Source organism: Mus musculus, chromosome 11 (genome assembly GCF_000001635.26).
Source record: "Mus musculus strain C57BL/6J chromosome 11, GRCm38.p6 C57BL/6J".
In the NCBI taxonomy this organism is placed as follows: Eukaryota; Metazoa; Chordata; class Mammalia; order Rodentia; family Muridae; genus Mus; species Mus musculus.
This window is the reverse complement of record NC_000077.6, coordinates 55280504-55294120: the sequence shown is the minus strand read 5'-3', so window position 1 is coordinate 55294120 and position 13617 is coordinate 55280504. Positions and strand designations below refer to the sequence as shown.

Sequence of the window (13617 nt, the reverse complement as noted above, 5' to 3'; positions counted from 1 at the left end):
CCAGAAAGTGTGTGCACACTGTGGGAGTGTACACACTTGTAGAGTGTACACACTTGTGGAGTGTACACACTTGTGGAGGCTAGAAGCAACTGATGTCTCCAGAGCTGGTGTTATAGGTAGTTGCGAACTATCTGACATAGATGCTGGGAACTGAACTCAGATCCTCTGAAAGAACAGCAGGTGCTCTTAACTGCTGACCCATCTCTCTATCACCCAGTGCCTGGGTTCTCACCCAACTACAGCCACATGGCATCTGTTAGACAAGTGTTCTAACACTGAGCCACATCCCCAAGCCCTAAAATCCATTGAAACACCCTGAACCATTTCAGGTGAAAATGGCCTGTCTGATACCACAGCCTCGTGGCTGTGGCCAGTCGCTGCTCCCTTCTCAGAGTAATTCTTCATTCTGAACCTGTCTAGATGCATTTCCAGCACCCTGGATTTTATTTTGTGCATCAAGCCGCACGTCTAATCCCCAGAGATTCCTGCATAAGCATCCAATAACCTTGAGAAGCTGGAGGAGAGTAGAGGCAAAGGCTTCTGGGGCTCATGAGCAAAAATAAGTGAATTCTCTCTGAGAAATAGACCATGGGCTTTCCTGAGTGACAGACAGCACCTCCTGTCTGGAGTCACTGACTTGGACTGCCCTTCTTCAGACAAGCCACTTAAGTCTTTTGAATCTCTGTGACCTGAGGCTAAGATGCCATTGTGTCAAAAGGCATGTCCTGAGTTCTCATACCACACCACTAAACTGAAGCCCAGCCTTGTGGCCAATGCGTCACGTGACCCACGGTATGAACTCAGGGGATGAACATGGAGTCCCCGCTTCTGCCTACAAAGGGGAGATAAATTACTACAGTGTTTCCCTGGGCTACAGTGAGGATTAAAGGCTGCGCATGGAGCTTAGGGTGAGGACTGATCATAGCAGAGCTTGGTGAGTCTGATTCATTACGTTTGTGTTTGTTGGTAGTGATTTGCAGTCTATGAGTACAAAACCCAACTTAGGAATTACCATGCAGTAAGAGAGAGTGGCTTTTTGGGGAAGTCCTTCTCATCACTGTGATTACATCCCTGACAAGAGCAGCTTACGGGAGGGAAGATCTATTTGGGCTCACATTTCTAGAGGGCCTTGTCTGTGATTACTTGGCCATGCCCATTTGGGCAAACATCATGGGTAGCATCATGTGGTAGGAAAGAAGCATTCACTTCATGGCTGACCAGGGAGCTGAGAAAAAGAGATTCAGGTGGTGACTAAGGCATGACATAGTCTCCAAAGATGTGCCTTAGTGGCTTCTGTCTCAGCCCATGCCCACTTCTCATCATCTCCCATCATACTTGCTTCATACTAAGAACACATCAAGGGACTGACCCATTAATTAAGTCAGCACCCTTGCAATCTAATCTTTTCTGAAAATGCTATCACAGAGACACCCAAGGGCATGGTTTACTAATCTCCTAGATATTCCTCAATGGAATTACATTAGGTACTTCTATTGCTGTGATAAGATACCACGACCAAAAGCAAACTTTAGAAAGAAAGGATTCATTATAGCTTATGGTTCCAGAGGGAGAGAGTTCATAATGGCAGGAAGGTAGCAGGAACAGGAAGCAGAGAGCTCACATGTCATCCACACACAGGAAGCAAAGGGAGGCGGAACAGGAAATGGGGCAAAATGATAAACCCTCAAAGCCAGTGACATACTTTCTCCAGCAAGATTGCATCTCCTAAAGGTTCCACAACCTCCTCAAACAGTGCTGTCTACCGAGGATCAAGTGTTCAAGTATCTGCACCAAAAGCAGTCATATCTCATTCAAACCACCACACGGATCAAGTTGGCAACCAATATTAGCGGTGTCAGTGTTTTGTTGTCCTGCTTTTCCACCTAACAAGAGACTCTAGAATGTAGGCTACAAGTGTTTGCCTAATTACCAACAGAGATCCTGTCTTATCATCATCCTTCGAGTGTGTGTCCAGTGGGTGAGTGAGTGGAAGGCCACTCCCATAATGACTCATGGGGCTTTTGGTATTTTCTTAGATCAAGGCAACAGACAGTGGGCAGCCAGCACTCTCTACCAGTGTCCGGCTACACATCGAGTGGATTCCCCAGCCTCGGCCATCCTCCATCCCACTGTCCTTTGATGAGTCCCACTACAGCTTTGCAGTCATGGAGACAGACCCTGTGAACCACATGCTGGGAGTCATCAGTGTAGAGGGACGACCTGGCCTCTTCTGGTTCCACATCTCAGGTGAGGACCAAAGAGAACAAATTCCTCTATTTTTATATCCTCACCTGATGCAATACCCTGTCCTTCTTAGTGACCTGCTCCATCACAGCCCCTCATTTTCTTCTTCTGACTGTCTCTTCCCTGGTTTTCTGGGAAATTGGGTAGAAGGAACAACACATCTGTCAGGCCTTTTCTGTTATAGCCAACACCTTGGCTTGACCATTTGTGATATTAATAATGTCAAGGTAATGACTAGGTGGACTCTAGCTATACCAAATGCCTAGGAGATCTTAGAAGAATAGTCCAGAGAGACCCAGAGAGAGAGAGCATCAAGTCAGGGCAGAGTGCTGACTGAGCCCAAGGTTAGCATGGGGTCATTCTCCCCACACCTGTCCTAAGTTCCATTCGTGTATGTGTGTGTGTGTGTGTGCGCGCGTGTGTGTGCCCATGCAAGCATGAGCACATGTGCATGTAAGTGTATCTGCATGAGATTGAACTCAAGGCTGATGCTCTTTCAGAGATCCACATCCTGACTTCATCCATGTTCCTTGTCATTCTAAGTGGCTCTTGGATCCAGGCTCTGGTGGGTGGCTCTGCTGTAGCATTCCTTTCTGTCAAGGTTTTGCTGTTCCTGTATTTAAAACAAAACAAACAAAATATCTGAGGGGCATAGAGCCCTCTGGGAAATGGAGGAATGCTTGGGTCTCCTTTTCAGTAACATGTATACACATGTGACCACTCACAAATGTAAATCTACGTATAAATGTAAAAGTTTGGTTTTTTTTAGACTTTCTGATATCTATCCAGAAATTTTAAATTTTAATATCTCCATTTCAACATTGCCTGGACCACGGAGTCTTGCTGCAGCAGATTTCAGTCTGAGTTGGAGGCAGAGTAGGATACCCACTTGGCCCAAGATCCTGGACTTCTTCTTAGACTCTTAGTTCTTATTCTCAGCTCTTTTAATTGTTTGGTTTTTTTCTTCAATGTGTAATTAATGCATGAACCAAAATAATATTTAGGAATCAGAAATGTGTGTAAAGAAGAAACAAATATCCTTGAAAGTCTTACCAATCCAAATATAATTCACTGTTGTAATGTTTATGTGTTTCTTTATGAACACACACACACACACATACTCATGGGGCTATATTAAAATATTTTGTATTTTATATGTAATAGATTGTAAACATATTTTGCATAACTGAACAGAATTCTGCTTAGTAGATATTTAAAGAGTTTCATGATATTCTATAGCATACTTACTTATTTGTTATCTTTAATATTTTAAAATTTATTCTTTGCAGATCTCATATATGTATCTACAGTATCTTGATCATATCCTCCCCTTTACAAGTCCCCAACACACCTCCCTCTCAACTTCACATCCTCTTTTTAAAACATTTAATTTTGGCTTTTTCTTTTTAAAGAATCTTTTAGTTTTGAATTGCGTGGGCATGTGTGTACCTATTTGTGGCTGTGCCACGTGAGTGTGGATGCCTGCAGAAGCCATTTGGCCCCCAACCCCTGAGACTGGAGTTATAGACAGACATTTGTAAGACACTCAACCTGAGTTCGGGGAACTGAACTTGAGTCCTCTGGAAGAGCAGCAGCACGCTTAATCCTGAGTCATCTCTCCAGTCCTCCTGGCATTTCACACGTTTAGTCTTTATCTAACCCTGACCTCTATCTTCCTACTCCACCCCTTAAACCTTTCCTTCTGAATTCTTTTAAAGAAAATCAACTTCCTCTTGTTGCACAGACTGGTTGTCACTTGTCCTTGTGTCTCAAAGTTTGCACAGTCTATGATGAAGCTATGAGTCTGGCTCCACCATCCCCCATGTATCTTAATCGCTGAGTCAGTCACTTTCCATTTGTGATAAAAATCTCTGAGTGAGTCATTTTGGCTCATGGTTTCTGAATCTTCAGCCCACAATGTCTTAGGTCTGTGCATTCAGGCAGAGCATCATGCGTCCATGCAGAACAGCATGGCAGCAGGTATGTGTGGTGCAGGGCTGCTCTTCACTTGACAGCTGACCAAGAAACAAGTGAGACAAGAAGTACCCAGGGGTTCTCCCAAGGACCCAGATCCTAAGTTTCCACAAAAAGAGTTCCTTCCAAAAGACCGCTTCCATCTGAGGACTGGGCATTCAAATAATGAGCCTATGGGGGTGAGTGGGATATTACCTGTTCAAGCAATAAAAATCCCAGAAGCATAATACATTCTACAGCAGCTTTTGTTTTTCCCACAGACCTCTTTGGCCCTCACAGACCTGTGTTTCTCTAGGTAGTTTGATAATCAGACAAATAGTATAACATCTTTTTGATCTCCCAAGGAAATATACTCGAGTCTGTCACCAGATAGCTACCATTCCCATACAGTCTTAGACCCTCTGATTTCTTTGGACGCCCACAGACACGTCAGCCAAAGTCAGCTAAGGCTGCCACTTACCAAGTATTCTAGGTCTGTGGCCAAGTTCAGTTGGTCTATAGCTGCCTAATTCACTGACATCGTATCTGCTCTTTCCCTCCTCCAGATGGGGATAAGGACATGGACTTTGACATTGAGAAGACCACGGGAAGCATTGTGATAGCCAGACCTCTTGATACAAGGAGAAAGTCTAGCTATAACTTGACTGTGGAGGTGACAGATGGGTTCCACACCATTGCCACTCAGGTGAGAGGCCTTAGTCAAGAGCCCCTGGCTTGGGAGGAGATCGGAAGTGAACTTGGAGTAAGACTATCAAAGGCTTTCTGCTGATATGAGATTCCTTAAAGAATAGTGAGGTTGGAATCCACGTTCTGGGTACCAGTCTAACTCCATTTCTGTAGCTGTGGAGAATCCCCCCTCCCTGTTCTACATCTCCATACAGTGATAGAATTTATCGAAACAGTTTTAATTAAAGATAGTCTGCCCTAAGGGCTACAGTGGGGATGAGGAACGACATGCCATGTGGCTCTCAACTTCTGCTTTGACTGTTGTAGAGTAAAGCCGTTTCAGATACTGGGATTTTACACATTTTGCTTGAAGAAATAGCCCAATGAGATTGCTCTGTTTGTTTCTTGAGATAGGGTCTCTGGCTATTGCTCTGATAAGATACCCTGATGACAAAAGCAACTTCAGAAAGAAAGGGTTGGTTTGGCTTGAAGTTCCAGGTTAAGGTTCTTCAGGGCAAAGAGCCCAGGCTGCAGAAACTTAAGGCAGCTGCTCGCATTATATCCAAGTCAAGAGTAAAAAGCAATGGATTAACACATGCATGCTAGAGTTTGCTTGCTTTCTCTAATATTATATAATCCAGGATTCCTTACCTAGGGCATGGTGCAGCATTAGATGGGTCTTTCTATCTTAATTAATATAATCAAGGAATTCCCTCACAGGTATGTCTAGAGGCCAACTAATCTAGACAACATTTCAAGAGTCCCTTCCCAGGTGATTCTTGTTTGTGTCAAGTTGACAACACTAACCACCACAGGGACTTACTCTGTCAACCAGGTTGGCCTGGAACTCACCTTGTATAGGCCAAGACTATATGGTGATTCTGCTTCAGACTCCCATATACTGGGATTACAGATGAGCAACACCATGTCACACACACACACACACACACACACACACACACACACACACACACGATCAGTGGCAAGCTAGAAGTGGTGGTATGTGCCTTTAATTCAGGCATTTAGGAAGCAGAGACATGTGGATCTCTGAGTTTGAGGCTAGCTGATCTACAGAGCAAATTCCATGACAGCCAGGGCTACATAGAAACCCAGTCTACTGGGAAATCTGGTATCTGAAAGCTTGTTAGTTTGAAATACCTCAGTAGCTATTTTCTGGGTAGAAAGGCAGCTGCTTTCCAGACACTGCCAACATGGATGGGACCGTGAAGTTCCAGCAAACATCATTCCTGTGCCATTGTACATCACAATCTGCCTCTTTGCGTCTTGTCCCCATGTCCAGGTCCACATCCTTATGATTGCCAACATCAACCACCACCGGCCTCAGTTCCTGCAGGATCATTATGACATCAGGGTCCCCCAGGACACACTGCCTGGGGTTGAACTCCTCCGAGTCCAAGCCACAGATCAAGACCACGGCAAGGGCCTCATCTATACCATCCACAGCAGTCGGGACCCTGGAAGTGCCAACCTCTTCCAGCTGGATCCAAGCAGTGGAGTGTTGGTGACAGTGGGGACATTGGACCTGCACTCCGGGCCCTCTCAGCACATTCTGACAGTTATGGTGAGTAAACACAGGAACAGAAAAGGACTGGAATCTTAGTTACTTTCTCATGGCTGTACTGAAATACCCTGACACAAAAGCATCTTCAGGGAGAAAGTTCCAGAAAGCTTCAGTCCATCATGGCGAAGAAGACATGGCAGCAGGCAGAGAGGCATGGCAGCAGAAGCAGGAGGCTGGCTGCTTACATTCATCCACACTCAGGAAACAGAGTGAACAGGAAGTGAGGCCAAGCTATAAATCCTCAAGGCCCACTCCCAGTGACCCACTTTCTCCAATAAGCCTTCACCTCTTAAAGCTCCCATAAATTTCCCAATCTAGGCGCCAAGTCTTCAAACACATGCACCTATGGGGTCATTTCATATTTAAATCACAGTGGGCTTGCATGTAGGTAGATAGAGTGGACATGCTGGTCCCTGAGGAGGCAGGTATGTAGACAGTCACAACATAAACCCTGGGACAGATGTGTAATATTTCACATCTGGTCACAGGCATTTTCTTTAAGGGATACTTGGAGTGAAGATACAGGTAGATTAGTTGGCTGGCAAAGAATCTCCTGCCAGGTTTCTCTGGACTCACCCCAAATACCTACAACAGATCTTTGATCACTCTGTGCTTTAGGGTTGCCTTGTAGAGTCATGCATTGTCAGACATGAGAGGGACCCAGAGATCCTCCAGCCTAAGACAAGGACAAGAAGCAAGCAAGCAAACCTGTGGGGTCTAACAGTTTAGGAGGACTTACTGTCTGAGTCCCGTGCTTCTGTGATTCAGAGAGTGAGAGCCACCCTGAATTTTATACCCTACATTCCCTAACTGCCCCAGTGCTGACCCTGTGCATTCCTTTTGCCTATGTCTGAGACCCTCAGAAGAAGAAGGAAAAAAAGCTAACTACCATATAGTTATTTGTGAGAAAGCTGGGGTTGGGATTTGAACATCTGTTTTAGGATCAGGATTCTTTCTTTCTTTCTTTCTTTCTTTCTTTTTTTTTTTTTTTTTTTTTTTTTTTGTAAGAGTACACTGCAGTTGTCTTCAGACACACCAGAAGAGGGCATCAAATCCCATTACATCTAGTTGTGAACCACCATGTGGTTACTGGGAATTGAACTCAGGACCTCTGGAAGAGCAGTCAGGGCTCTTAACACCTGAGCTCTCTCCAGCCCACTATAGTCAGGATTCTTACATGCTAATTTATCGTCCTTGGGGAATATTAGTGTACGTTGGAGGATTTGAGACGTTCTGCCGCTAAGCAGCCCTTTGACTTCATTTAGTTCAGTCTTTCCCAAATCTCCATGACCATAGAACACATGAACAGGTTAGTACCTTGAAGAACTCATAGTCTGAGGCCTGCTGTATTTTGCTTGTTATGCCTCTCTCCTAAAGTGAAGTCATCTGTAGGAACAGCTAAGCCAAACAATTGATAATGAAACATTTATTAAAAACGATAGGTTTTTTAAAGGAGTCTACAGAAATTGGGCAGCCTGTTCATTAGCAGTCCATCCCTTTCACCTGACTCTGACCCTACCTCCTTCAATTCTGATTGCTGTATACACTGTTGAATCCTGTGTTAGGTGCGAGACCAAGAGATGCCCATCAAGAGGAACTTCGTGTGGGTGACCATTCATGTGGAGGATGGAAATCTCCACTCACCTCACTTCACTCAACCTCGTTATGAGGCAAATGTTCCTGACACCACCACCCCTGGCACAGAGCTTCTGCAGGTCCGAGCTGTGGATGCTGACCGGGGAGCCAACGCTGAAGTCCACTATTCCTTCCTAAAAGGTGAGGACCTTGCTGTGAGCTTGAGGAATTAGACAAGGACTGGGATGATGATAAGCAGCGGAGGCTTGACTTTACAGATTACTCAAGTACCAACTCTCTAAGCTGTGACAGATGACCATTCTAGAACATTCTATGTGCCAATGTTATTCAAAACAAATGATAGTGCCAATAGCAAAGATGCTCTCAAGGAATGGGGAACTTACGAATAATATGATACAAGTCACCATGAGCATATGGAAAGTGTTTACAGAGCCTGAAAATGTGTTAGGATGTAATGACTTCATGTACATGTGTGAGTAGGGATTTTAAAGTCCCTGTCAGTGTTGGCAGCCCGACTCCACGTTTGCAAACCCACCTTATAAGTATGTAAGTGGAGCTATCAAAAAGCAAGTCAAAGGGTGCCTCTGAATGCTCTACCATACAACTGAAGTTCTTCCTCCAAGGGTGCTCTTCAGGGTGAAGCATGCTCTCCTTGAAAAGTGTAAGCCCCATTTCTTGGCTTCATAGGATTATGGATGATGGCTTTGGTTTGTAGTTCAAGTTGTATCCTAGAGACTTTCTAATGCCTGACATTTCTATTTAGGCAGCAACTATGTAGGATGACATTCAGAACTGGGTAGTGTGCATTTGCTCTACACATGATATACTAAATCCAGGGGAACTGTGGTGCAGATTGTATCCTGTCCCTGTTTGGTGCTGTGGCCTCTTGACTGACCTAAGAAGCCTGTCTGGTGTCTCTTGAGGGTGTGGCAAACTTCAGTTTGTCCTGTTCTCTGTTTCAGGGAACAGTGAAGGTTTTTTCAACATTGACTCCCTCCTGGGCATCATCACAGTAGCCCAGAGACTTGATCATGTCCATCTCAATAGGCATGCATTAACCGTGAAGGCGGAAGACCAAGGCTCCCCACAGCGGCATGACCTGGCTATGGTGGTCGTTCATGTCCACCCCTCCGACAGCAGTGCTCCCATTTTTTCAAAAGATGAGTATTTCATAGAGATTCCAGAATCAGTCCCCATTGGCTCCCCAATCCTCCTCATCTCTGCTGCCAGCTCCTCTGATGTCACCTATGAGTTAAGAGAGGGGAACAAGAACAGTGTATTCTCCATGAACTCCTATTCTGGCCTCATCTCCACTCAGAAACGCTTAGACCATGAGAAAGTCTCATCATACCAACTGAAAATCCGAGGCAGCAACATGGCTGGCGTGTTCACAGAGGTGGTGGCACTTGTTTACATCATCGATGAGAACGACAACGCTCCTGCATTCCTAAAGTCAACTTTCGTGGGGCACATCAGTGAGGCAGCTCCTCTGCACAGCCTGATCCTGGGTGAAGACAACAGCCCCTTAGTGATCCGTGCCTCAGACAGTGACCAGGAAGCTAATTCCTTGTTGGTCTATAAAATCTTGGAACCAGAGGCCTTAAAGTTTTTCAAAATCGACCCTAGCATGGGAACCCTAACTATCACATCAGAGCTGGATTATGAGACTACACCCTTGTTCCAGTTCAGTATCTATGTCCATGACCAAGGGACGCCCATCTTATTTGCACCCAGATCTGCCAGGGTTATCATCCATGTCCGAGATGTGAATGACTCTCCTCCCAGGTTCTCAGAGCAGATATACGAAGTGGCGGTGGTAGAACCCATCCACCCTGGCATGGAACTCCTCACAGTGCAGGCCGAGGATAATGACTCAAAAGTCACCTATAGCATCAAAACTAGCAACACTGATGAAGCTGTTACTATTCATCCCATCACGGGCCAGATATCTGTAGTTAATCCTGCTGCTCTGAGGCTTTTTCCAAAGCTCAATATTAGGGCTTTTGATGGTCTGTATCAAGATACTGCAGTGGTAAAAATATCTTTGACCCAAGCCCTTGATAAAAGCTTACAGTTTGATCAGGATATCTACAGGGCAAGAGTGACAGAAAACACACCACACAGTAATGTGCTGGTAATTCTTGGTGTCCATGGAAACCATTTGAATGACACCCTTTCCTACTTCCTCTTGAATGGCACAGACTTATTTCACATGGTCAAGTCAGCAGGTGTGCTGCAAACCAGAGGAGTGACATTTGATCGGGAGCAGCAGGACACTCACGAAGTGGCAGTGGAAGTGAGGGATAACCGGGTCCCTCGGCGGGTGGCTCAGGCTCTTGTCAGGGTCTCTGTTGAAGATGTCAATGACAACATCCCTGAGTTTCAGCATCTGCCCTATTATACAGTCATTCAAGATGGCACCGAACCCGGGGATGTCCTCTTTCAGGTATCTGCCACTGATAAGGATTTGGGAGCCAATGGGACTGTCACATATGGGTTTGCAGAAGATTATGCCTATTTCCGGATTGACCCCTATGTTGGGGACATATCACTCAAGAAGCCCTTTGATTATCAAGCTTTGAATAAGTATCACCTCAGAGTCACTGCTCGGGATGCAGGTACTCCGCCCCTCCAAACTGAGGTAGAGGTACACGTTACTGTCAGAAATAAATCCAACCCATTGTTTCAGAGTCCATACTACAAAGTGAAAGTCCCTGAAAATATCACACTCTACACCCCAATTCTCCACACACAGGCCCGGAGTCCAGAGGGCCTGAGGCTCATCTATAACATTGTAGAGGAAGAGCCTTTGATGTTGTTTACTACAGACTTTAAAACTGGAGTCCTCACGGTGACAGGACCTCTGGACTATGAGTCTAAGAACAAACATGTGTTCACAGTGAGAGCCACAGACACGGCTCTGGGGTCTTTTTCTGAAGCCACAGTGGAAGTCTTAGTTGAGGACATCAATGACAACCCTCCCACTTTTTCCCAGTTGGTATATTCTACTTCAGTTTCTGAGGGCTCACCTGCTCAGACTCCTGTAATCCAACTGTTGGCTTCTGACCAAGACTCAGGACAGAACCAAGATGTCTCCTATCAGATTGTAGAGGATGGTTCAGATGTTTCTAAGTTCTTCCGGATCAATGGAAGCACGGGGGAGATGTTCACCATCCAAGAGCTGGACTATGAGGCTCACCAACACTTTCGCGTGAAGGTCAGGGCCACGGATAGAGGAGATCCCCCACTCACTGGTGAAACACTTGTGGTTGTCAATGTGTCGGACATCAATGACAACCCTCCAGAGTTCAGAGAACCTCAATATGAAGCCAATGTCAGTGAGCTAGCAACCTGTGGCCACCTAGTTCTAAAAGTTCAAGCTCTTGACCCCGATATTGGGGACACCTCCCGCCTGGAGTACCTGATTCTTTCTGGCAACCAGGACCGACATTTTTCCATCAATAGCACATCGGGAATCATTTCTATGTTCAACCTTTGCAAAAAGCAGCTGGACTCATCTTACAACTTGAGGGTAGGTGCTTCTGATGGGGTCTTCCAAGCAACGGTGCCAGTGTATATCAACACTACCAATGCCAACAAGTACAGCCCAGAATTCCAGCAAAATGTCTATGAAGCCGAATTAGCTGAGAACGCAAAAGTGGGGACAAAGGTGATTGAGTTGCTAGCCATAGACAAAGACAGCGGTCCCTATGGTACAGTGGACTACACCATCATCAATAAACTAGCTGGGGAAAGGTTTTTTATAAATCCCAGTGGTCAGATCACTACCCTGCAGAAACTGGACCGGGAAAATTCAACAGAAAGGGTGATTGCTATTAAGATCATGGCAAGGGATGGAGGAGGGAAAGTAGCCTTCTGTACTGTGAAGATCATTCTCACTGATGAAAATGATAATGCCCCGCAATTCAAAGCATCCGGGTACACTGTGTCCATCCCATCCAATGTCAGCAGAGATTCCCCCATCATCCAGGTACTGGCTTATGATGCAGACGAAGGTCGGAATGCAGATGTTACCTACTCAGTAGACTCGACCGAGGACCTTGCGGAAGAGATCATTGAAGTCAACCCAACCACCGGCGTGGTCAAGGTGAAGGAGAGCCTGGTGGGACTAGAAAACAAGGCTGTTGACTTCAACATCAAAGCCCAGGATGGTGGTCCTCCTCATTGGGACTCTCTGGTACCAGTACGACTGCAGGTCGTTCCTAATGAAATCCCTTTGCCCAAGTTTTCTGAGCCTCTGTATACTTTCTCTGCATCTGAAGACCTTCCAGAAGGTTCTGAAATCGGATCTGTGAAAGCAGTAGCTGCTCAAGATCCGATCATCTACAGTCTGGTTCAAGGTACCACTCCAGAGAGCAACAGTGATGATGTCTTCTCTTTGGACCAAGACACAGGAGTCCTAAAGGTGAAGAAAGCCATGGACCATGAGTCCACTAAATGGTACCAGATTGACCTGATGGCACATTGCCCTCATGAGGATACTGACTTGGTGTCATTGGTCTCTGTCAACATTCAAGTGGAAGATGTCAATGACAACAGGCCTGTATTTGAGGCTGATCCATATAAGGCTTTCCTCACTGAGAATATGCCAGGAGGGACCACAGTCATTCAGGTGACTGCCAATGACCAGGACACTGGAAGTGATGGACAGGTGAGCTACAGGCTGTCAGTGGAGCCTGGTAGCAACATCCATCAACTCTTTGCTGTCGACAGTGAGAGCGGCTGGATCACCACACTCCAAGAACTCGACTGTGAGACTCAGCAGACTTACCGTTTCTATGTGGTGGCCTTTGACCATGGACAGACCATCCAGCTGTCCTCTCAGGCCCTGGTTGAGGTGTCCATCACAGACGAGAATGACAACCCCCCTCGGTTTGCTTCTGAAGACTATAGAGGCTCTGTGGTGGAGAACAATGAGCCTGGTGAACTTGTGGCTACTCTGAAGACGTTGGATGCTGACATCTCTGAGCAGAATAGGCAGGTCACCTGCTATATCACAGGTAAGGATGCTTATCATGGATTAAAGGCACTGGGAGACATTGAGAAAGCCTTGCAGGAGGCCCTCTGAGATATAGGTAACACATTGAGTCACTTGTTCCTCTAGGATCTCAGTGGTTCCATTCAGACACTTGGCATGTCTGTTCTCACTCACCTTACAGGGATACTGAGAAAACCCAACTGGGGGAAACTCCTAAAGTCACCTATAAATTAGGATGTACTTTGCAAAGAGGTAATCATTATTCCTTTAGGTGAGAAGATAGAATCAAAGGAGCATTCTATACCTGCTTGGCTTGGTCACTACTCTATTGCTGTGCAGAGACACAATGACTAAGGCAACTCCTATAAAAGAAAACGTTTAACTGGGGACTTGCTTACAGTTTCAGAGGGTTGGTCCATGATCGTTATGGTGTAAAGCAGACAGCTCAGCACTGGAGCAGTAACTGAGTGCTTTACATTCTGATCTGCAGGTAGTGGGCATAGAGAGACTGGGCCTGGTGTGGATGTTTGAAATCTCAAAGCACACCCCACCCCGT

General features: G+C 45.7%; 1 protein-coding gene across 5 annotated transcripts in view; it reads left to right on the top strand.

The window, feature by feature from the left end:
* Fat2 (FAT atypical cadherin 2) overlaps nt 1-13617 on the top strand; it is an 86897-nt gene that overhangs the window by 43385 nt on the left and 29895 nt on the right. For all 5 annotated transcript variants that reach the window (XM_006533322.4, XM_030246003.1, XM_006533323.4 and 2 more), the window contains 5 exons: nt 2037-2247; nt 4764-4903; nt 6185-6466; nt 8032-8242; nt 9025-13083. In XM_006533322.4, coding sequence (XP_006533385.1) covers nt 2037-2247; nt 4764-4903; nt 6185-6466; nt 8032-8242; nt 9025-13083 — 4903 coding nt within the window. The remainder of the gene's footprint in view (nt 1-2036; nt 2248-4763; nt 4904-6184; nt 6467-8031; nt 8243-9024; nt 13084-13617) is intronic.